Source organism: Seriola lalandi, unplaced genomic scaffold (genome assembly GCF_002814215.2).
Source record: "Seriola lalandi dorsalis isolate HSWRI2012SDOR001 ecotype SW California unplaced genomic scaffold, Sedor1 jcf7180002054901, whole genome shotgun sequence".
Classification (NCBI taxonomy): domain Eukaryota; kingdom Metazoa; phylum Chordata; class Actinopteri; order Carangiformes; family Carangidae; genus Seriola; species Seriola lalandi.
Window position 1 is genome coordinate 1807250 of NW_019525453.1, and position 26392 is coordinate 1833641.

Here is a 26392-nt window from a genome sequence, read left to right on the forward strand (position 1 = left end):
GGGGGGGGATCAGTAAGGACTGAGCACCGCTTGTCCGGAAAGCTGAACCGGGCTTGGATGTGCGGCTTTAGACATTTTCTGTGTCAGGTGGAGCTGGGACTTTTCAGTTCTGTGTTGTGCTGGGCTGGTCTGAGATACCGGAGTTCTGTTGTTGTGCTGGCCTCTGTGGGCCTGTGGTTCCTCTGTGGATGCTTCTGCTGCTGCTGGTTTATGGTGGTTCTGGGGTGGTCTCTTAGTGGCCGTCGTGCGGCGTTATCATTTCCTCGGCTCTCCGGTGCAACTCCAAGGCTGTGACAGTGGAGATGTCCTTGGGGAGCTCCGATTTCCTTCGCATCAATGGGCGTTCTCGTCGCTGATCTTTTTGGATCTGAACACATGGAGACAGAGGGACAGACAGGGATTAGAAAAACATTCAACAATGATACGCACTCCAGCCCTGCTTCACAGATATCTAACTGCTGCCTGCCATGGGAAACAGAGAAGTGTGACACTTATCTCTCATTTGTGTACCTCTGAAATCCAATACAAACAAAAACATCTGCATTTCATGCACCAAGCTCTCACACTTTCAACACGAGCAAACCTCATTTTACAATGTGAAAGTTGAAAAAGAAAAAGAAGAAAAAAAAAAAAGAAGCAATATTGCAAAACAAATTGGTTTGAGGCAAAATGCTCAAATTCTCCAGGTTCGTCTTGGAAGTTGGAAGACAGCTGGGGTGATAACGTGACCCACCTCTGTTTTGTCTGAATAATCATCTTGACAAAATAAATTACTATTAATCTACTACTTCTTAAGGGATGCAGTGAAGGAGTAACTTACCTGAAATAGCCTCAAGTATGTGAGTTCTGCTTGGCAACAAAATGTCCAACCACATCCAAATGGCTAGATGTCTCTCTGTTGTCCAAACACTGCATTGACTTAAAAGCATGAGGCAGCTGCCAATCTTTATAATGATCAAATCTTCATTGCGTTTGACAGTCAAACTGAAGTACAATTATGGTCACTTCCTATTTCCTGAGAATTGACTGCAAACTCCCAGCAAGTGTTTCTGCTAAAGCACATCTATATAAAGATAAAAGCTACAGTGGGCAGAATGTATCTAAATGTATTTTAAGTGGACGCATGATACAGAATAACCCTTATAATTTAATGGAGTGGTTTACTCCATTAAATTATAACTGTATCAGGTTTACACAAGTCAGCCACACTGTACATGAACTCTAACCTTCCTCACAGACATGTCTGCATATTCACTGCTACACCACACGCCGACACCCCATCCCTCACCTGTGTTGCTTCCTCCTCCACCGCTTTCTTTAGCATGTTGACATCATCCAGCAGTGGCCCGTCTGTCTCCATGTCCATTGGACTGTCTGAGCCTACTGAGTCAACGTACATCAGAAACTGTGCACGGAGAAGAGAACAAAAGGAAATGTTAAAGGGCACCACACCACTGATGTCACAAGTTCAGTTATTGCAGCTTTTGTCTTTGATCAACATTCAGGAATTTTTATTTCTCACATTCAGACTCATTGCAGACAATCAAACCTCTCTCCTTTCATGCCAACATGCACAGATATGAAGACTCTATTCCCTTTTCCAACGCAGAATATTATGGCTATATTGACGTACACTAGACTCAAAGGCTGTGACTGGATACGAAATACTGAAGCACACACTTGATGCTCATTTTGATCACAGAAACACAAAAATGTCATACAAGATAAAAGTTAGTGAGGCAATCTTGAAACACATCAGGCGCTGTTCATAACTTACATTAAAATGTGTCAAGTGGCCTCTTATGATCAGATCTGACTTCCCCGCTCTATATGCAAATAAACACACACATCATTTGTTTGCAAAGACCAAATGCCTTTAGCCAGTGCGACTATGACAGATTGGTCCATTAACAATGTGTTTGTAGGTGGGGTAGGCTGAGCCAATCAAGGTTTTAGCCACCACAAATAAATCCGTGTATGGGAAACACTGACAAGTTTAAAAATATTTTGGGTTCATTATAAAACTGGTGCGGAACAAATTAAGACTGCAACACAGGATGTCAGTTGTGTAAGTGTCCTTCAATGTGATCCGAGGCACATCGCATACACACTTGGGTGTCTTGGGTGCATTCACACCTGTACTCACAGCTGTCCACTTGTGATCAGATCACCCAAGACACATGTTAATGCCAGGTTTAAACAGAGCGAGTCATTAAGATATTTACAGCATTAAAATCTCTGTGCTCACCTGTGGGTTTGACTTTGCTAGATTCTCAATCTTCAGCCACGCTTCTTCTCTCTCTTTCCATTTAGCTTTCTCTCTGAGACACAGAACAGACAAAATCATTAAGAGATGACTTCAAAAGGAAAAATGTACTCATACGCTGACATCACGAATCTGTTAAGTTAAAAGCATCTCAGGAGTTGGTGGTTCAGTTTACTTCTCTGGTTTACTTATCTGCTTAGTCATTTTTTCCATTCTAATAATGTTTGTATGATGCTTTCAATCCGGTGCAGTGTTTCCTGTAGAATTTTTTTCAGCAGTGGGGGCATGCTATCTGGGGGGGGGGGGGTGTGGGGGGGGTAGAGTCAGTGGCAAAGTTTGCACCCAGGTTCATCTCTCCGCTGCTGTGCTCTGCTCTCCTCCACTTTGTTTAACAACTCCTCCCTGTCTAATGTTACTTGTCGAATAAGATTACATTAAAAGTGTGAGTAACGTAACGCTAACAGCCTTATATAATTTACACTCACATCACATCTGATTACAAGTGTGAACATTAAAATACTATTTTTTACCTAACCATCATCATTTACGAGTCAGTAAAAGGCTTATGATGCTACCTGACTAGCGTCTTCTTCATCTGTTGTCTTTCTCTTCTTAAAGAAGTATCTGAACAAGCTCATCTGAAAATGCAGTCAGCAGTTAATACATAATGACGTGTAGATATTAGCTTAATGCTATCAATTAATTTACCCAAGTTAGCGTCACTGAGTTGGCTAATAAGTCTACCTTTTCTCCGGTAATTCGCTGCCTTATTCCTCACGACTACACTTCTCTGACTCTCACCTGGTGCCTGACGTGACGTCACTTTCAAGGCCGCGCTCTCGCGAGTAATTAACTCCAATAGGATCCTCTAACCACCCCACTCCCTCCCTCCCCTCCCCCCGCTGTTGTGCTCATCATCACACAAGCTGTGCTGTGAAGGTGGATAGATGTGGCGGTGGTGCATTTGCGACAATAAAAAAAATAAAAATAAAAAAAATAAAAGAAATTTGAAGGCGTGGCGGCTATGATTTAGCAGTGGCGGGCCGCCACCGCTAAATGAATGTAGAGGAAACACTGCGGTGTTTAGCTGTGTTCTAAGACCAAGAGAGCTGCAGCTTCACTGGAGATTCAGACACGATATTTAATGTGCGACTTACTTGCTTTTCTCTGCCCTAAACTGTTGGGTGCAGTCATCAAACAGCTTCTGGTTCATCTCCATGAAGAGTTTCAGAGCATTGTAGATCAACCCGTGTATGGTCCTGCAGACACACAAAGATTAGCACGGGTCACTTGAATTACGTGCTTAGCTATCATCACAAGCCATCATCGGTCGGATAAACACAGAGAGACATGGGGAGAAAACGCTGTAGTGACTCACTTGTTCCAGTGAGTCTTGGAGTTGCGGTAGAGGGCTGGGAACATGATTGGCAGGATCTTGGCGGCGTTGTCACTGATCAGGCTCATGATGTACTCATTGTTCCAGTAGTACAGAGCTCGCTCTGCCACCTAATGAAACATTAGTCCATAACAGGTTACATATGTGCACAGACAACTTCTGATAGAAAAAAAAGAAAGAAAATTTACCCAGATGACCTCAGTGCTTATATACATAAAACAAAACACATCAGTGTACTGAAAGAATTGTCAGACCTGAAAGTGTGGGCTGGACACACACTTGGCCAGCTGTCTGAAGAGGGGCTCCATGACTTTGACAAACTCTGAAGGTTCAATGACGTCCAGGATCTCCTCCAGTTCATTGAGGAACATCACCTCTTTTGGACTGTGGGTCTTTGGCCAGTACTTTAACAAAGCCATCACCGTCTGCACACACACACACGCACACACGACAACGGGCTTGTCAATGAGGAATGTCTCGACAGCCGATCTGTCAAAACTAATCATCTGTTGTGAAGGACTACATGGGTAGCGTTTCTAAAGAGTGATAAAGCACAGACAGCTATGTAGATACTTTGTTTGTATACCATTGAGCTGGTCTCCCAGGAGAAGGGACTTATCTGATTTTAGTGGACTGAAAGTTTGTTTTTCTCTCTATTGTATTGAAATCACACAGGCTCAGCAAGGAAATAGCTCACATCTTATTTTTTTTCCTCCATATTTATTTTTATCAAATAATTCAAATGCATTTCCTCTGCTCTTGAAGACACAATAAAATGACTGTCTGAGATATGACCAGCCAAATATACTGTCCATGAGTACCTGACAAATCATATTACAACTCAGCACACAAGTGAAATTAATGGATGAAAACAGGACTTTGTCGAGTCCTCGGGTTCATACCAGAGCTTAATCTTGAACAGAAAGGATATTGAGGGATAATTCAATCAACAATACTAACAACATAACAACATTAATAAATCAAATCTTACCGGTTCTGTGAGTGTGCTATCCTTCTCTAAGAACTGTACCACACAGTAGGCCAGCTAAGGGAGACAGACAACATGATTTTTCCACTTCTAACCAAACTACAGTATTACGAACCCGTTATGGCAGAGCAAAGCATAATGCAACATTGCCAAAATAGTTACCTGTGGGTGATATACACTAAGTGATTTGACTTTGTGTAGAGGCAGCAGAACTTTCAGCAGGAATATCTTGTGCTCTTCTTTCAATGGTAATGCAAATCCATTGATTATGCTGTAAGGAGAAAGGTGGTCATTAGGGAAACAAGTGGGGTAGTTGTGCTTAGGAGCTCCGCGTCAACTGACTCTGGAAACATCATTATGTATCGTAACTGGAATGAACCAAAAGTAAAACTACGTCTTACCTGCCTAATATTTCCAGCAATTCTGCTATTCCGTTATGATGCTCAGTCTCATAAATGAACCTGAAAAATAGCAGCCACAAACATAAGGGTTCAAAAGTGAAAAACACTCCATTATTCACAAAAAACAGCTCAAATGTCACTAATACATACAGTATATCTAACACAAATACTCACTCACCTATAAAATATGTTATTAATCTGTTTCCTAATATATGCTCGCAGGCCCAGGAACTTGCCATAGATGCGATGCAGAGTGGTCTTTAAAAAATCTCTTTCTCTTGGGTCTTCACTGTCAAACAGATCTAAGAGCTGTGCACAAGAAAAGGTTACTTGTACAACTGATCACCTAACACAAAGACAAAAAACGTATCACACATAAACTTGTATCATTTTGTGCTCACCTGCATTACAAACCTCTGGTCAATATACTTTTTGGCTATGTTTGGTTGAAAGTCAGGTGACTCTAAGAACCGTAGGAAGAATTCATAGACGAGCTGTGGAGAGAAAAAAGCAAGAGGTTCAAAGATGAACCTGTAACAGCTGAATGGAGTGTGTGTGTGTGTGTGTGTGTGTGTGTGTGTGTGTGTGTGTGTGTGTGTGTGTGTGTGTGTGTGTACCTGTAGATGCGGCCATGCAGCCTCTAGCGTAGGCTCATCTTCCTCTGGGTCAAACTCGGCACCTGTGGGGTTGGATGATGGCGGCAACGTTCGAAACATATTCACAGCAAACTGGGGAACAGACAAAGAAAGGCAAGTTAGCTCAATGCTCCAGTGAAGATTTAAAAATTCTCAATTAAAGAAAAAGAATTCATGTTTCAACTACTGACACAGATGTCAGAGACAATCTGTTCATTTTACAACACAATATATACAACAATATTACAATGGAATCACTGGACAACAACAAGTGTCCAAAGGCTAAGTGCGTTCCTGTTGTTTCTTGGTAAAATTATAAATATCCTATAATCACTTTAAATATCGTATTTAGTCTTACATTTAGCCGGGCTGAAAAGTAACAGTTGCTATTATAGAACCCTAGTAAACATTACCACATTACCCCCCTGCCACTCTGACAACCAATGACTGAATGTTTACTTCTAAAAACACATCAGCTGAAATAATGAAACTCAATGGGGAATTCAGATCCATCAGACATGTTATTTGACAAGCAAATAAGACAGATAATCAATAGGTTGTGTTGCAAATTACTTCCAAAACACTCTGCAGCTCTGCACGCAACCTTTTCATGGAAAATTGGACTAAAAGTGTTAGATATGCGGGTTATTTTACTGCACAACCAACAGTAAAGAAACACTGGTGGATTGTTGTGTAGCCTATACAACCTTCTTCATCACCACATACACCACATTATTTCGCTTGTGGGAACAACTTAACTGCCGACTAAAATATTAAATCTCTTATCAAGCACTCCACATATTGTTTCCAACTGTCTCAACGGACAATTCAAAAGAAATACAAAACAAATCTGCTTTCAAAAAGTTTAATGAGAAAATGACGTGTTTTCTTTATGAAAAACAATGAATGAAAATTTGGATTAATAAATATTCCCTCTTGCGCTAGTCTGTGATAAGAGCTAAGAGTTTCCCTGAAAATATCATTCTCCAAAACTGGGAAGCAGCCATCTATTTTCCCTCAGAGTCTATTATCACTTTCCAGACTGCACACTTAGACAGTCCCACCACAGCGCAGTCGACCAGAGGTCAAAACACACTCACTCATCATTATGTTTATATTCTCAGCAGAAACCATTTCTTTCTTCCCCCCAGAGAATAGGACTAATGGAGCAACCAGTGCCGTGTCATGCAAAGGTCTGCCAAAATATTGTTCTAAAGCTTCAACACTGAGGCATCAAACATGCTCTGAAAGGACAAGGGCTTATGGGAGAAAACAAAACATACAGTCTTAACATAAGAATACACTCTTTATGGCTATAAAGGAGTTAGTCGTGTCAATCTCCATACTTTGATGATGAAAGCCATCAGTGGACTTCAAAGAGTCCTTGTCTTTAAGGGGGCAGGGGAAAGGGGCTGCCAGGAATAAGAGTATATTTTCATGTTGATTTGGCAGCTCTGTTGCATTTTCTGCTGCATTGATCAAATAAAGCCATGACGAGGTGGATGGAGGGAAATTTGCACCTTGATCATCTGCAGTTTACCATGTGGCATTGAGGCAGGGCTTTGATTAACATCAAAGGCCTTTTAATTTGGCTTGGGAAAGCAAACCTGGCACCACGAACACATCCAGGCCACAACCTCAGAGGGACACATTTCTAATAAATATACAGTAGGAGCTCAGTGACAGCCACACTGACTACAGCCCCACTGAATGAACAGGCTCTGATTTATAGAGGTAGGAGCTACAGACAATTTAGATTTACTGACCTCAAATGGGTGAAGGATCTTTAAACAAAGCCCACTGAGGGAACACTTCAGGGAAGCTAACTAAATGGGTCACTTAATGGCTTTACCAATGATTTAAAGGATAACAGTTGAGTCAGGTTTCTGTTACACAGATCTTTGGGTTCAAATTGAGGTCAGTGAGTAAGTTTCCTATGACTTAGTGAGGAACCCAAAAATAAAGACTAAAATGGTCTGAAACCAGAAGTACTGCTGGTAATGGAAACCACAGTGCAATCTCTTCCCATGGTCAAGGAATAAAACTCACATGAAAAAGACAAATGTAGCTTCTTCACTAATTGCAGATCATTACAAAGGTCCCATACTTAACACTTTTCCGGTGTTTTATTTGAAGTGTTGATATCCATATTTGTTAGATATTTTTGATATTTTCACAGTATAAATATAGAACCTAGACCTGCTTTATTATCAAAATAAGACATGGAACTCTCACTTTATACAATATGGGACCTTTAAAGCAATAGCTGCAAAATCTACTGAGTCAGATGACTCTTCAAGGTTACGCTATTTACTAAAACACAGAAGAGCTCTATTCTCAAGCATGCCTTATAGAGGAGAAAATCCCTCTCCCACCTCTCATGAACATGTAACTGAACCATTAATGTAAGTGAATATTTTTCAAACCTGACCAAGCTACTGTACTTATCTGAGTCAGACAGACAACAGAAAGAGACGGTATGTTTTATGGAGCTTTAAACTATGGGCTTATGATAAGAAAAAAGCTTCAGCGGACTCACTTGCTCGCTGGGTAGAGTAAGCCTGTTATATATATTATATATCATAGGTGTTTATGGATGCCAATCTAAATTAGAAGAGATCCCCTTATTTGTGGGAAACAGTGATGTGATAAATGTTCTTCATGAATAACAGGAACTAAAAAGTGCGTTTATTATATTATGTTTAATGCAGATTGCAATACTGTTTAATACCATTTGAGATGCAATGATACAAAAAAAATCCATCAATGGTACTCTATGCGTCCCAAAGAGTTACTATGGACTGGAGAAAAAGACGACGATTTGTTGTGCAACCTTGTACAGCGGTATCATAAAACAGTAGCAGACACAAATGTACTGTAGTGAGCTTTAGTTAGCTTCTACTCACTAACCTGAAACTCAACAACCTGCGACATCAACCTATACGCAAAGTCTTACTGTATCATCACAGAGGAAAAAATGTCATCCGAGCCCATGTGAAGGAAACGAAAATGCAACATTCTTGGAGGACATTAAGTCTTTGTTCATGGTGAATAATGTACAGTATTCAGATAGCTAACCTGAGTATGTTCACCGCTCAGTCTATTGGACAATTTAAATAATTACATTTTCTGTTACCAAACATTTAATGGCTCGTAAACAAAATAATAACATCCTTGATTGTTAACTTTGTTCGATGTCAATGACAATTCCAAGTCCCTAATTTAATACTGACCATGTGAACCACTTCTGGGTAGATGGGTTCGGTGATTACGTTCCTGTTGTGGGTGATGTACTCCACCATCTCGCTCAGCGCTGCCCGTTTCACCTCCTTCCATTTCAGGTCACTCAGTGGGTCTGACACAAAATCGAAGAGGACGCAGCATTGCCGCAACTTCTGGATGAACAGCTTCTCCTGCTCTGCAGGGGGAGCATCTACACGACAGAAATACAGGAAGATGGGAATTAACAGGTGTCGATGTGTGTGAAGATTTCAGAACAGGAACAAATTGTCTCTACAAAGCACAATGTTAATCCTATTTAACAGCAAACACAACAGCAGTGAGATGCCATTCTGCATTCAAGTTAATAACACTGTATCTGAGAAATTATCCTACACACTATCAGAGCTGCAATTTGGCTTTCACTCAGCTCAACTACAACAGTTTTATCCCACTATCATTATCATCGACAAATGTGTGTGTGTTTGACTCAGAGCAATGAGGGGACTGTTGCTGTGATCACCCTTTAAAAAGGACAAAAAGTCATTCCAAAATTTTCTGAAACACAATACAAGCCAGATGCCTGCATAGTAAATTAATCCAAAACTACACTAAATGATAGAGGAGAGGATGAATATTAGACTTAACAGAATGGGTCATAAAGAAAAGCCCAAAAAGTTGCCAGAAGTTTAATATTTCAGAAATCACATGCATGATACTGTCTTTTACAGACAATGCAATCTCTGCTGTCCACGAGGTGTTAATGACTTATACACTTTGAGGCTTTGTTTGTTGTCGTGGCAATCATCAAAAATCATTGTTCAAAGGTTTTTCTCCTCCCATCCCCTCTCCAATTAGTCAGTGATAATTTCTACCAAAGCCTCAAGAGTTATTCAGGTTCAGTGCAGCTGGAGTTAATTTGGTGATATGCAGACACTTCTTTTAAAGACTTCATAAAACAATAATTTAGCTTTCAAAGACAGTGTCACCACAACATTAACAATGCATATGTCTCGAGGAGCACAGGGCCACACCTGTCTGTCTAAAATCATTATCTTGCAATTTAAAACATGTTGTACATGTTTTTGTGGATACTGCAAACTCACTGTCAATGAGCCAACTTCCATTCTGTGCCAGCATGAATAAATTATCACCATACAACAGTTGTCAAATAAATCAATGATTAGCACGAATGAGGAAAAGACTCTCACTCAACACAATATACATTCAATTAAATAAACTATTATGAAATGAGAAAAAAGAACTATTCAAATGGCATGTTAAAAAGGTAGGCTTTCAGCTCAAAATATGACAAGATTTTTTTTTTTTTTTTTTTTTAAATCAGCCCTCACATATTGATATGGAGCCAGAGCCAGCAGCTAGGAGCACAGAAGCTAAATACAGAATCACCAAGGTTATTTTCTGCACTTTGAAACTGTTACAAGTCTGCTCCCAGAGGAACTGAAGGGCTTTCCCAACTCGCACATCGATAATGTTTCAGACATAAGTTGTAAGGCCATGTAGTGCTTTATAAACAAGTAAAAGAACTTAAGAACTATGCTAAACCCTAACAGGTGGCCAATGCAGGGATTTGACAATAACTGTAATGTGCACTCTCCCTCTGGTTCTTGTCAGCACTCAGGCAGTTGACTTCTGGATCAAGTGTAATTGACTTATGGCTTCTTTGGGACGACCAGAGAGGACACCATTAATATGATCAGTCTATGTATTATATAGGTAGTTATACTATAAACTTTATCATGATGTAGATATTGTATTGAGACTCTGCTTTCACTAAGAGAGAAATAGTTTTGCTTTTAAATTGACAAAATGTCAGTAACAGCCTGTACGAAATGACACAAGAAGCAGAGAAACAGCTTCTCCTGCAAATCAATTTGCCTCAGTTTGTCGATTTCTAAGCTACAAAAAGTATCCTGAAACCAAGAGAATTGCAACAGTGCTCATTCATTTTCACCCAACGTGAGGATTAGTGGCCTAAACCAAAATGTCACCTTATAAAACCTACCTATGGGGCAGTTTGTCACAGCCTGGGATTTATCAGTCAGTCTTTTCTCCTCATTAACAATCAGTATGTGTACTGTACATCACCATGGTGCCAATGGACAGAGGTAGGACTTTGGACCAGAGGGTGACCGCTGCTATTCAGAGATGCATGCAGGCTGCTGTTACACTGGAATCATATGCTGCTGATTTGCTGAGCCCATCAGCTGCGCCCAAGAGATGTGTCAGCCAAACTGACCTTGTAAAACATGGACAATACCAACTAGTAGTAAAGAGAATGCACTCCAACACAACTAATCAATACTTTCTACAACTTAACAATTAATAAAAAGGTAGAAATACAGATGTGTTGGGGCTACACCTAGTCATTATTGTAATTATCAAATCACTGTCATTATCAATCAATCTGCTGACTATTTCCTATTTTAATCAATTAATTGTTGATCTACAAAATGTCATAAAATTGTGAAAAGTGGCAATTCTTCACAGCCCAGAGTGTCGTCTTCAAATGTCTTGTTTTGTCCAACCAATAGTCCAAAACCGAAAGATATTCAAATATGCAAAACAACAAATCCTCAGAAGCTGGATGAGGGAATGTTTGCCATTTTTGATCAAAATATTATTAAAACAATGACCAAATTACCAAAACAGTTGCTGACTAATCAATCCGTTGACTCATCACTAGTGTTCAGAAACCATATTGTGTCATTATGTTCACAAAATTAAGCAGAAACAAACGGGAAATGTCATTATGTATGCAACAGGTAGAACCTATAACACAGCTTTATCATGATGACAACGAATCCACAAAGGACAGTCCCAGATGCTCCTGCAAAGCGCATCATAAAGACATCCCACAAAAAGGTGATTAGGAAGCTAACCTTCTTACTCAGACAAACAAAATCAGTTCAACAAAAAACAAACAAAAATCTGACAGACAACTAGTCTCAGATTGAAGAAAATATTTGGCAGTTCAGACCGATCAAATGAGGCAGCACACTTTGGCAAAACTCAGCGGTGTATTTGGGTAATTCTTCTCTTTAGCAAACACTACTACATGTTATGCAAACAAAAAAAGGAGGTTGTGTTACTTGAAAACGTGAACCACACGACCTCATGTAACTGGAACTAGCACCAGGATGTTCACACATGTTTACCACAAACAAACACTGCAGTTAACAAAACCCTCTATGCTAACTCTATAAACCCACAAGCCAATTTCCAATCTTATACAGGTACTTTCTCATATCAGGAAACCAATACATAGTAGATGTATAGATAAATCGCTACATGAATTAGCATACACTCATGATTCACAACATGCACACTCTTCCAAACCTACATGTTCAGTTTAAGCAACACTGTGTAGCCATCATTTGTATAATCTGCCTTTAGCACACAAAACATTCAACTATCTTTTAACAAACAATTTAAACATTGTTTCATTTTGCAGATTTATTAAAAACAATAAGGACACAGTGATCACATCAATAACTACAGTGATCTGTATATTAATTTGCAGTATAATCTGCACAGCCCTTCTCTGAGTATTGCCTCTACAGCATGTAGAAAATGTAATAACTTGGCAATGGTGAAATAAGTCAATTTAAAGAGATCTAGAACTGTAGATGTGCAAACTCCCACAGACTAGAGCCTGAACCTGGACCAACAGCATCATCAGACGGACTTTCCCTACACCTCCACACTTGTGAGTCAGACTAGCACAGCTGCTCAACACACAGCTACCTGTGTGCTACCTGTAAATGTCATATATAGTGCCTAGTTATTAACCTTCTGCTTTATAATTACTCTGAAACAGAATAAGAGGTGGTGGACGAGGCATCAAACAACTTGTTCTGTGAGTGTATATCAGTCTTTATGGTCGGCTTCTGCAGTACGGTACCTTGGAACAAGGAGTCAAACCAACAGATTACAGAACACTTTTGAGTCTATATTCAGACACTATAGAATAGTGACAAGTCTGTAAGTAGGTCTTCAGTAACATCATGCATGGCCACAAACAGGATCTAATTGACCGCATAAAAAGCTGAAATTTACTTCACCCTTAAGCTTTGACTACCACATTCATGGAAAACCCTGATGTGGATCTGTTTTATGTTTTGCACACTCAAGTTTATACTTGTATTCTGTCTTCCTTTCCAACAAGCTGTAGTTTTATACTGTGAAGCAGTTATCACTGAGATATATAACTTTTCTGTGGAAAACCTCAGACCCACTTTCTCTGTCCAGCACTGCAATATCACCCCTACTCCTTTTTTTTTTTAAAGCCCATACAGTGTCTATAAAAGGGTATTTAGCGCTTTTTTGACAATGAACAGGAAACCGCTTTGATGTCAAAATGAAAAATAAAGCTCGTCACATGTGTTCAAATTAACAGAACATATAGTGATTGCACTTTCACCTGGTTTACTCTGATGTCCTCAATAAGGAAACTTAAAGGTTCAGCACACCTGTATCTGGACCTATATCTGAAACATGGGTCCATCTGTGAGCACCTCATCTCATCGGCCCCTGAGTGCCATGAGGTCTAGCAGCTCCTGTTACACAACAGCACTAGGGTTTCTGAACAGGCCTAAAATATTAAGAGACATGCTGTGCAACTGCAGACTTCACAGGCAGACCTCTCTGCATGGATGGGCAAATAACCTTTACTCATCTAAAGGCTCCAGCTTGCACACAGGAAACCTCCAGTCGTGGAAATTGCTCCCAAGTACAAATCTCCAACACCACAATGTCTACTGAAGAATATATAATGAACTCATTGGCAGCACTGGTAAAAACTTTGCACAAATTCTGTGCTGATGCAGACATAGAACCACCAATACAAATTGGGACAGGCAGCCATCTGCTATTATTGGGCTACAAGTATCCCTTTGCTTTTAAACGTCATAAGGTGGTTTTAACACTGTCGTCATATGGTGGTTTTAACACTGTCACAAGTCACGGCATGAGACTAATGTCTCAGCAGTAGAAGCCTGCGTGTGCTATAATAGGCTGTATGTTAAATGACCACGGCCACATTAGCTTCCGGAGAAAGTTCTTCTGGTTGATTGTAAACAAAATAATATACACAGAACCTCTTAGCATTCATTTAGAGTCAGTTTCTGTTTCCCATGCTCAACCAAGTGTACTTGGTGCAGGTCCCTGTTTGTCTGATGAGACAGTAACTCAGACGCCTTCTGGAGATTCAGCAACAACAAGCAGAGCATTTCAACTTATACATACAATACAATACAGACCCACACAAATTGACAACAAGCTTTTTGACCTCACTTCCTATGACATCAGCAGTCTTGATGGGGGATGGGAGACTCAAAACTAGCACTCCTTCTCACTCTCTCGCCCTCCCTCTCTGTCTGAAGCTAAGCTATGCAATGTCTTGGCAAAACCCTTCCTCGTTGACATACAGACACAATCCCCTGCTTCCTCTTCCAGAAATACTCATGCCACCAACACTATGAGGATAAATGCTCTCACTCCCTTGCAGTAACTTTTAGAAAAGTCATCAGGCACGGACATTTTCTTCTACAAAATCCAAATTAGCAGCTGCAATTGCTAAATGACAACAACATTCTTGCCTATCGCCCCTTGAAACCCACAAACACAGAGCAGCAAAGGAGGTAAATTTCCTCTTCTCACCTCTAAAATGCATTAGGGCCACAGGCTGGAAAGGCCCATTGGAGCTCGGTGCATCCAGAACCATCCCACTAGCAGCTCTAGTACATGCCAACATCAGTGATCTGAGGCAGGAGACAGGGGAGAAGAGGGCAGCCCAGGCTAAGGCGAGGAGCCAGCCTCCATTTTAGCACGAACACTCGGAGCAGAAAATGAAGCTCCCCTGCTGCTGGAGGGAACCAGCTAGTTAGTGATGTCATCGCCCACTGCAGCCGCCCGGTTGGCTGGCTGCAATCACATGGGCTGGCTGTCAGAATAAATAAACATGAGGGAAGGGATTGGCTGGTGGGCTGAGGGGGAAGGGGGTGGGACTGTTACTGTGATTGGAGCGAGAGCAGCTACATCTGTCAAAAGTTTTAAAGCACAAACTACAGATGCAAATTCAATTTAGCCTGTTTTGACATGTATATAAATATATATATATAAAAGCATAAGGGCAGGAAATACACATTCCTATCCAACATGTAGCCTGCTTATAAGAATCAGAACAGGGATATAATGACACTTCTCATTCACAGCCTAACACCCAAAAACAAACCCAGATACAACAACTCATGACAAATTACAACAATTATATCCAACGCAAAAAAAAGAGTTCAGTACACTAAAAATAACACATGTAACCACAAGTAACAAGCATGCAAGCCAAAGGACAAGCTTAGACATATTTTACTTAGTATAAAACAGCTCCAAGATGTAACAGGAAAACCAGACATCAGCTATAAACTGAGGTTCATACGAGACAAGACAGACTGCCTAACACTGCTCTTCAGATAAAAGCCATTTTTACTTCTGTGACCGTCCCGGTGTGTGTGCCGTATTTGTGTGTGCAAGTGTGTCTGTTTTTGCATGACAGATGGCTCTCCAGGAGCACAGCCTGAGCCCAGGTGTATGTGACAGAGAAACAGGAAGGCAGGAAGTCTCAATGTGAGCAACACAGGATGTGCATATGCAGCAAGCAGCACTCTGTCTGTCTCAGCAGGGCTGGGGACAAAATCCTGCACTGTAAAGCTGTGCAAGAAAAGGGCAAATCTGCAGTGAAGCAGACAATTAAATACAGCAAAATGATACTGACAGACGATGTGCGATTAAAATACAGCAAAGTCATATCAATAAATAAGTCCTAATAAAGTAACAAGATAATTCTTCACCCAGTCAGACATTACACTCTAAAATCTGTAACCCTTGCATCCTACTAGGCTCTAGGGTTGAGTCACAGTGTGCATCCAATCACTGCATTTGCATCATGACATATACTATCACCAATCCTCATGTGCACTTCATGCGTCATCATGCTGCAAGGATCATGGGCATATATACACACAGACACACACAGAAAAAGGTGTAGGCACAATGATTGAACTAAAAGCTTTTGTATCTCTAACTAAGTGCCATGCAAAACCAGGCGAATCAATGCAGTGGATATTCTTTGCATTTTTAGTCTAAAATTTGTAATCTGCTAATGTTTGCTGCACTACTGTATCACACATTTTTGAAGGAGAACTCCATGAAAAACACTAAGTGAGAAACTACTAAGGAGTCGGACAAAGTCATTTCCTGTGCAGTCTGGCTCTGCTTACCCCTTGAGGATTAGCATTTTATAACCAGCAAAGATAATCCACACACATTTTCTATGCGAACAAAGAGCTTGTAGCTTATAGCCCACTGACCTTAGTGTATGCCTCCCTTTTTTGAATTACATTATCTAACAGTTAAAGAAAAATATCTGCACATCTTAACATGTTTACACATTTAAGATTAGTTTGAGCATTGTTTTTGACTCCTCATGATTGTCATCATTTTATTGGTAGTTACATAAAGGTGGCCTGTGAACAGCTTAATAAAATGCACATTTACTTTTTTCTCAATTTACTATGTCAATTGTAAGGACTAATGAAGTCAACATCTATATTGTTGCATATAAAAGTCTTATTCATATCATATGTCTTTTTATATCCAGAAAGGTAAGCCATTAAAACATTATTGGTAGCTAATAATGCTCCTTCTGTCTAGCAGATGTAGCTGTGAACTGCTTCTCAATGCAAACAGTTTGAGTTTTTTTTTAGGTCAAAGATTCACTATGTCTACATTTACTTTATGTAACGTGAAATGCATTTTTGCTTTTATTTCAAAAAGCACAACTGTTTTAACACATAATAGTGAGTCACTTAATTTGGGCTTGTACATCTGCTTTAGAGGTTAAGAAGGTATTGGGGTGGTTCAAGTGGGGATGTCACATTTGTATTAAACCCTCCAATGTTTGCTTCTGATACACTGGCAAGCCAGACATTTATGTTTGTCATAAAGTTTGAAACCTTGAATGTTTTTAAACTAGGATACACTGTACAAATGGGAATGACTACATCCCCACTGTAATGATTTAGCCAACAAACACAATGTAGGAGTGCAAGAGAACTCCAACATCAAGTCTGGCTGGTCCTAATATATACAATAATGGGGTATTTCAGGAGCAGTGTCTAATCAGAGTTTATAAAAGGCTCTTTCTTGCCATTCTGTACTCTAGTCATGGGGCAACCTCCCATCTAAAGATCAGTTGTTCTGACCAAGACAACTCTAAATACGCCCACTTGTTACAAATACTCTTCAAATGCTTCTTTGGCACATGCATTCATCAGACTTGTGCTTTTTGCTGTGTGTGTGCTACTTCTGGCGGTGGAAAGAGAGTGAACTTGTGAGGCATCATGAGTGTACTGGATTGGATGGCGAGCGTGCCTGCTTGTGTTATAGCCAGGCTTTCCCTACATTCATCATTGATAGCAGCAGGGCAGCCTAAAATATATAGCCGAGTGGTTCATTTATAGGTCTGCTGATTTTCAGTGTCATGGCCCTCAGTTTTATGTGCTTGAGGCTCAAATCTATTTAGAGAAATAGACCAATCAACGCAGCTGAGACACAAGCTCTTTTAACAGCAGCTGAACCCAATTTTCCCCTTAAGCAGCTTCCAATGACAGAAACACAGCTCTGTCTGTATCCCAGATCAATTCTCATTCATCTGCATCTACTCTAAGACTTATGGAAAGTGATTCATGAGAGATGTCATGTTTATTATCATGGCATATCTGTATTACTTTCACATAAAATGAGAACAGGAAGGAGAAGAGATTCTTGGCTGTAGTTATATAGAAAGTATTACTTTGGGACTCAGCCGATCACAAATGTTACACATGCTAAGTGGAAACACCTGTGACCGTATGACTGTAAGCGGAATACACGCAATACAAATCACCATTAATAACACTTTATAACTGAGGAACAGGTCAGCATAGCTGTATCCAAATGCTGACAGTTTACTTTTGTTGGTTGTAGCTGATAGTGATAGAGTTGGTCTGCATGTGTGCACATTTAAGTATATCTATTGTTAAGAAAAATGTTTGTTTACAAAGACCATTGTGAGCATGACTTTATGCCAAACATTGTAAATTTTACTGTCATCCATATAATGGAATGTCAGACTGAGTGTGATGCTATTGATCTTAGCAAATTTAAAACTGACACAACCACCAACAAGTCTCTACAAACTGATGTCAATTTGAAAGGGTACAGTACAACATAACAGTTAAACTTTCCTCTGCAGGTCAGCCAGATAATGTGTTTGCATTTAGGACACTATTGGATTAAATATCAACATTTATGTTTCTTTTTTTTTTACTCTTTTTATTAATCAAGGCTTATTCTTTACAAAATGAGAGCAGAGTCATGCCAAACACGTTTACATTTACTGCTCAACAACCTGATCGCAGATAGTGAGTTTAATTTTTTTGCTTTTGTATTTTTATGTAAGATGTTTTGACCGGGAAAGTCATTCTCATGAGATGTGGGAGTCTTTTCCTCTACAACCTGCGGGAGTGGTAGAGGAAATCCTTCCCTGAAACCTTCCTTGGCCTCTGCATCCTGCTTTAACTATCTGCCAGCCACATTAAAAATACCTGCGTGAGTTTCAGTATCACGTCAAACTTTGATCCCCTGCTAAGCATTAAAAACTTTTCTAAGCGTTCTAAGAGATAGCATAAAACAATAAGATGTCTGATTCTGTTTATACGGCACCAACTCATACTAGTCTTACACAGGTTAAGCAAACACTTTTGTACACTCACAAACTATCAAACAATATGACAGACACCCTGTTTCTACAGTAAGTGATGAAATTTCTGTAGTAAATGATGCAACATGGAGATTGTCTCCTGAAAGCTTTAGTATTCCTTCAAATGACAACCACAGCTACAGTTTTATTTTTCTCTTCCTTTGGCCGGAGAACATGTCTGGAATGAGTTGACAGCTGAACACAGTTACATATTTTCGGGGGAATACGGAATATGATTTTTATTCCTGCCAACTATCATCCCAATAAAAGCGAAAGTCTCTTCCTGCATACTAAACAGCTCTGTGCTTTTCAAATTATACTGAGTAACTAGAAATATTATGGCACTTAATGAATCCATAATGTGCCATCGTAAGAATTATATGTTAAATAAAGCATTAAATGAATGCCTACTAATAAAGAAATTAAGTTACAAACTAGATTGCATCTCCCTTTTGGTTTTTTTGTTTTTACAGCTACATTATGAGGGGCAGATTATATTTCTGTCCTGACAATAGAAATGTTTGTGCCAGCATTACTCTAACCAGCAGATGGCGACAAACCCTGTGAGGCAGAAACTTCATGCAGGACAGCTCCTGCTAAGAGAACACATACAGAGGCAACAACTGTTGTTCTGTCCTTTTTGGCAAGTATGTTTATACTTGAAATGAAACCACAAGGAAATAAACAAGCACCTGTAGAGCATTTATCTATTCTTTACTTTCTGCATTTAGAAAATCCCCAGCAGACATTTATCCAAAACAAACAATTTTTGGTTTGTGTACTTTGGTAAAGCCTAAAAAATGATAATAAAATGCATAGAGAGGAGCAGCTGTTCACCGTAGGAGATTTTCAGCAGAAAGCAATTGAACTGTTGTGCTACCAAATGACAAAAGCTGGGGCAGTTAAAATGTACCACGGAGTAACAAGTACACTTGGTTTTGGGGTGAATTCATGGGAAAAGCCTGCCTCTGGTCAGGGTTTTCAGTCGCGCTTCAACCTTGTGGCTCTGCAGGACAGGCTCACGGACATGTGTTTCCATCAGGAGGTGGTGAACATGCCTGGAATGAAAACAGTCCAAGCGAGGAGCCTGTTTGGACAGGACTGAGTGATAACATCTACCGGGCCACTGTGGGATAATGTTTTGCAGAATGTTATCAAAGCTCTCATTGGGGTGTGGGAAGTGAGCAGCCTTTATCAGAAATTAAGTTATGCTTGACATAGCACAAGGGTAATGGCTAACCAGGATAAAGATACAGCTACAGTTTATTGCGGAGTGAACTCCTGTTTTGTGTCCATTAATTCCAATCATACAGAGACTGAATGGCGAACAAATGGTGCACAATAACACAACAGCTGCCGCTGCCATAAGTCACAGACAGTAACTTACTCCACTTTGATAAATAACATTTGTAAAGTCTCCCTAAAGGGGAATGCAGCCTTTGCTCGCAAGATGCTCACTGGAAGTACGGTATTCAGACTTAAAGAGTTGCAAAGAAACCAAAGCACTTTTTTCAAAGAAAAAAAAATAACTAAACAAAACAAATGAATGCCTCTATTTTAGGGGCTAACACCAAAGTCTGTCATGAGAAAAGTAAATTCATTCAGGTGGTATCGAGAAATTGTAGCTCACAAGAAAAGCTTCTTATCTCTTTAAATGGGAGTTGGTGTATCTTCATGTATTTCCAACAGCCTGTCTTTGAGAAGAGTTATTCCTGCCTACCCTAATCTAAGCTGGCAAGCAATACCTCCAGTGTCCAAACTTTTGAAAAACTTTCATGGGGGAGATTTGAGTTGCTACTAAAAGATTTTTTTCAATGAGAAAACTGCTTTGGGTTGTTTTCTTCTTGATATCTTCTGGGTTTTGACCATTTACACACACAGAATTATTATAACTATGCACTTTGCAGTAATCAGAGCAGTTGACTGTCCTGCTTGTCTTGCTCAGACTTATTGCCACTATCATCTGCAAAATCTGTTTTTTTTTTTTAATTGTTTATTTTCACATATACTTAATATCCCATAATGCAATCATAGCTGTTTCTTTTCAGTAGGGTTAGGGTCAGTACACCGCCAAGTTAGGCAGTTAGCTGGGAAAAGGCAGTGGACAGCATTGTTGTGTGTATTCATGCATGCATACCCAGAAACATGCATAGACAATGTACCCAGAGGCCTAACAACATTGGCCACTCCTTCCTTTTCCATCTGGTGCTATTGTGGCACTGAACTTAGACATCAAAGTAAACATCAATATACATCTGCAAATATCCACCAATTTTTCTTCTACAGTGGGAAAAAGAGAGAAGGAATAGTGGTATAGCTGCCAGAATTGCTTATCTGGTCACTGGCAACATCCTGAAACACAAGGACCATGGAATTAAAGCTTTATCTCTGGATTACCACTAAATATAGACACTTGGGTTAAATCCAGCGCAAAGTCCATGCCATGTATGTCCTCTGTTTGTTTCCTTGTATTGCGTAATGTCATGCTCAGCTTGGTATTAAAATGAGGGTGATGCAGCAGGGGTTGTTCATAGACATTTCGGTGTGGAAAGAGCGAGTAAATAACTAAGTGTGTGCTTGTTAGTATTTGTCTGTGAAGCTTGCACTTATCTTTGTCGAGTTTACAGGGATTTCTTACATATTAAACTCAGGCAGGCAACTCGTGTATTTTCCCCACCAGTCTGAAGGAAAATTCTACTCTACGTACAACTTCTTGAATACAACATTTTTTTAATTCATTACTTTTGCCATAAAGGCAATTTGTCTACCACTCCTCAAACAAAAGTGCAGTCTGGAAACAGCAGCGTTTTATGTGTACATATGTATATGCAACCAAACCTTCCAACCATCCAAAACCTACAGTTCTGGGTAGTTAGTTCATCATGTGATTAGGTGACAGGATTGAGTTGTTGTACAGGTAAATACCTTTGAACGCAGGCAGTTTCTGCAGCTCTCTGTTGTTGCTCAAGCTGAAGCGAGAGGAGCTCTGCCTCTTGTCCTTTTTGACAGCTGTCTGGGAACCTGGCTGTTTCCCCTTTAGCAGCTGAGTGGTGGGAGGAACACTATTGCTAGCCTTCCTGTTTGAGCTCTGCTGAAACAAGAAACATTAGTGGCAGTGAGGTAAGAGCAAGCACATGCTGAACAGTGGTGCACAGAGTGTGAAAGAGAGTACCTCTGTAGGAATCTGATAAAACTGTGTGCACGTAGCCTCCGGCCAAGCTATTTGACTGCCATATGCTAGACAGGTACTTTTAATTATATACAGTGTGTCAGCATTTGCTCAACAAGACAGTGCCTTGCATTATGAAACTAAGGTCAAAAACCTCACTTCACCCAATTCATTAAAGATATTATATTTAACAGTACATTTATCTGAGGAAAAAACAAACTATTATAGTTCCACTCATCAAGCTATCCAGCTGTGTTTATGAAGACTTAGAAAAACACAAGGGTTTGTAAGGCAGGATATAATCCTGATGTGGGATCAACTGAAAGTGGCAAGTTTCCCAGTTAGTCTTACCTGCCTGCTGGGATCCATTCATCAACACACACCTAATGGCATAGAACTTATTTCACCAGATGCAGCTGTGGAGCTGTGTCAGTCTGAATCACAGGGGATTTATCAAATTAATTTAAGACCCAACTAAACTTGGCCACAGTCTGCAGCACTACAAGACAGGCGCTTAGGCTCGGCCACTAGCAAGCTGTCGAGTAAAGTGGGAAATAAAGCTGAGCTGGCCTCTATTATGAACTAGATTACGCACTAATGTAATACAAAGAGAGGAATTAACGACTTGTAAGTTCATTAAGGCAAAGTAGAAACATCTGTCATTTACGATTTTCTAATTTAATGCTTTGAATGTATTTCCTGACAGTTGCTTGTTACAAAGACAGTGAATGAAGCCTTCCTATATATTACAGTATATAGACTCCCCTCAGTTTCATGCACTTGTGGGTACCAGAAGTACATGAGACAAAAGGAAGGGCAGTGGGTGGTAGCCACAACAGCTTGGAGCCCAGCGCTTTCAATTTAACACAAGGTTGCTGCATTAGTAGATCTGCTACATGACTGCTGACACACAATAACATGCAGGATTATTACCCAGCAAGAGGCAGGCAGGAGGCTGAAACCACAGCTTCAGGGAAAAAAAAAAAAGATTTCAGACAGTCAACAGGGGAAGACCATATATCTACATCCTTCATAACGAATTAGCATTAAAGCAAAGAGTATAAAATATATGCTTTAGGGAATACGTTAAAGTGACATTTCAATAATATATATATTTCAATAATATATATATATATATATATATGGGTTCCAGTGAGCAGATAACTGACTTTTTCTGGTACAGTGAACTGGGCTGGACAGTAACAGCAGTCAAAACAATACAAACGGCTGGTGAGCAGACCTTACAATATGAATATTAAATGTCTAGTAAAGAGGAGCACCTATCCAAGCAGCACAAACAGAAGTCAGCTGAATGAAGATTTCAGACTACCCATGAAAAAGAAAACGCCTCCAGTTCTTTGAAGAACAAAGGAAGCTGAAAACTTTATATAATAGTTCACTCATGTAGATGTGGTCATAGCTGAGTTCATGGATGAAGTTTGACTTGATTCTGATGTTAGTTGCATTTGATAACAGATGCATTTTAACTTGAACTAGAGGAATATCATAAGAAAATGGTGTTTAGGCCAAGTTGTGTACCTGGTCCCGGTAAATGCCCTCATATTATTTTACAAATACAGTATATGGCCATGCAGTGCAATAATATGATGTAATGATTCACACCAGATGCTAGTGTTTTTACAGGACCAACACAATGTTTAACAGTTTGTAATGCAGGCTGAAGGTATCCTTTGGCCTTTCCGGGTGTTACCCACTCCAAATGTGGGCAAACATGTCATGAGGAATTTATGACTAACCATACTCTTTGCCAGTGCAATTTGTTCATATTTGATATAGGTTGCCATGATGTTGAAGAATGTTCTCCTTTGGTCTGTCCGGAACTATTTTATGCCTCATGGATTATGGGTGGGTACTGATAAAGTAGTGTGGAAATGACTATGCACAAAGGCACACATTTCTACAATACCACCTTAAATTATACTGAATATCAGCATCATTAGAAAAAAATAGAAATTCTATATTGCAGCAGTATTAGAAATGATTTTTAAAGTATACTAATGTAAAATTGTTTTGAATGAAAGCCTGTTTATTTTGTTTTCTTTAAATACAATTCAAATAGAGGCAAAGCCTTTGTGAGCAGATTGCCTACTTCCCTAAACTGAATCATCTTCAAGTAATTTAGCACCAGGTTATGAACAAACAGCAGTATGAGTCAGAGGAGGGACAACCATGATGCAAGTACAACCCAGTCCTATCAATGAAAGCTGTACTCATCAACAGAGGCTGGAAAATAAACCAACAAAAGATCGACAGCATATTGTATCGATATGAAATTCTGATTTAGAGGAGAACAGTCATGGCATGTAAGGTATGGCTCCTCAACCAAACAAGTATCTACACCTGTGATTCCTCTCATTACACAGGATTACAGCTGTTACAAGACAGCATGTCATATATACTAATATATCTCACCATGGTCTGAATCTGACACACTTGAATATTGGTATGGGAGCAACATTTGATGGCTTGTGGGAAAAGCTGTGATTCAAGACTTCCACTTAAATACAATCAAAAGAATCATGAGGCCAAAATTATAAGGGGTTATGTCCTTTCACTCCACAGGAGCTTTTCTGTCCTCTATGTGAGTGCCTGCTTAACTACATGACAGGCGTACCACCTCCCCACCTGTCTCACATGGTAAGGCAGAAGGGAGGGTCCACCAAGTACTTGTCATTTATGTGGAAAACTACAGAGCAGTATGTTAAGACACGGTTACTAGGGCACAAACTACAGCCTAAAAAATACCAGTGTTATCAACACCACTCTGACTGTTTCAACATAAATTACACAATTTAAGCTCTAAAAATGGGGTCTATTGTGGTAGATTTCACAATTTTGTACAGGTATTCCTGTTATTTCAGCCATGGTACTCTTTATGAACTGTATTTTACATGAGATAAATAACACTGAGTCTATGATAACTCTATTAGCTATAAGAAAAATATTAAGATACAATATTTCTGCCAAACAACCAAGATTTTCCATCATTGGTAGAAAACATTATGGCTCAGTAGGAATGCTTTTATTTAGTCTGAGTATCAGTTTGTCTAGACCTTCACCAGAATCACAGCATAGGGCTGCAGTGAATATGCAGGGATTGGGCGTGTTGAGCCATTATCTCATTGATAATGCACTCCATTTTCAAACAGTGACAATGCAATATCAGTGGCATTTGAACTTGTCTCAGACAAAGGTCTAACATACTGTCCCCCAGGAAGTGTCTACAAGGTGTCCTGGTTTAGCCTACCTCATGCTCTGAATTCTCCTGTCCTCCACTCTTGCCCACTTTGCCAGATTTAGGAGAATCCTGAAAGAAAAAGTTGAAGTACTTAAGCCAAGTTGGCATTAGCGGATAAGTGGGTTGACAACATCAATAAGCAGTCTATCAGTGAATGCCACCGCGCACAATCCTAGCTAAAAATAGCAAGCCTGCCCACCCAGTCTCACACTCCTGTTTGAACACACTGGTAAGTCTCCTGTTAGCTAGCTAACGCTACTTCACCGTCAATACCATTCACACGACCCCGGATTTCAGCTTTTAAGAGACACAAAGTGCTTACATTTACACCTAAAACACACACACCCTGTCTGGGGAAACACATGCATTCAAAGTACACAATTTCACTCCGGGATAACGGCGCGTTATTTAAATAATGTTGGCAGGATAGCAGCTAGCTGGTCATGGTTGCTGGTTGGCTAACGGTAATGGGATGGACACTGCGCTGACAGCTAAATGTCCTGTTGTGAGGCCGGTTTATCAACAATTACAGTGAAATCCACCAATTGCAAACTTTACTCACTACTATCCTAACCTCTTGGCAATATTCAAACTCACCTTGTCTTTTTTCGTTTTATTCGGCATTGTACTACCGTAGCCGCCCTTGCTCCCCTCTCGGATACTCCACAACCAAAACCTTGACAACTCTCAGGGCACCACACTGCAAGGCGGTTCAGTCTGTCCTCACTCTGTAATTGGCTGCTGTCTATCAGCTGACTCCAACGTCTCAGAGTGACACGCTGAGCATTACAAGGGAGTGGGAGCCCTCTGCTGGCCAAAGCTACTAACTGCAACATATGAGACAGCAGACAGGAATCATGTTTGACTGGCTCTATCTTATCCGTTTTTCCACCTTGTACCCAGCAGTTTGCATATATCAGCTTGGACTGGAAAATTGTAATGCCCATTTTTTACATGTTATAGACCCAACGGTTTGTGGATTAATCCATGATCCATGATGAAATCCATGATGAAAATAAAACTACACCACACACCCAGTTATAAAATAGATGAGACTGCAAGTACGTTCATTGGAATGTGAAGCTATTGAAATTACATCACTTTCTAAGGCAAAACACAGAAACATTGTGGGTTCATATAGAAACTGTATGACTGTATGTAATTGTTTTGTGTCCTGTACCTCATCCTTATTTTCTGTGCACATTGTGACCTTCATATCAAATGCCTATATATCCCTCT

The 26392-nt window shown here is 39.9% G+C and overlaps 1 protein-coding gene across 3 annotated transcripts; it reads right to left on the minus strand.

The window, feature by feature from the left end:
• Positions 1 to 65: 65 nt before the first annotated feature.
• Positions 66 to 25869, minus strand: ppp2r5cb (protein phosphatase 2, regulatory subunit B', gamma b). 3 transcript variants are annotated; one of them, XM_023430096.2, is made up of 16 exons: positions 25751 to 25869; positions 25163 to 25222; positions 21651 to 21813; positions 8920 to 9119; positions 5669 to 5779; positions 5453 to 5545; positions 5230 to 5360; positions 5052 to 5111; positions 4813 to 4921; positions 4654 to 4707; positions 3917 to 4087; positions 3645 to 3772; positions 3424 to 3525; positions 2249 to 2321; positions 1289 to 1405; positions 66 to 367 (listed from the first exon to the last, which is right to left on the minus strand). In XM_023430096.2, the coding sequence occupies exons 1-16, from the start codon at positions 25775 to 25777 to the stop codon at positions 233 to 235; spliced, it is 1734 nt and encodes a 577-aa protein (XP_023285864.1). In that variant the 5' UTR covers positions 25778 to 25869; the 3' UTR covers positions 66 to 232. The 3 variants fall into 3 exon arrangements, with proteins under 3 accessions (XP_023285864.1, XP_023285863.1, XP_023285865.1); XM_023430095.2 differs by having other exon boundaries at positions 21651 to 21816; XM_023430097.2 differs by lacking the exons at positions 21651 to 21813; positions 25163 to 25222; positions 25751 to 25869 and adding an exon at positions 14588 to 14780.
• Positions 25870 to 26392: the final 523 nt, after the last annotated feature.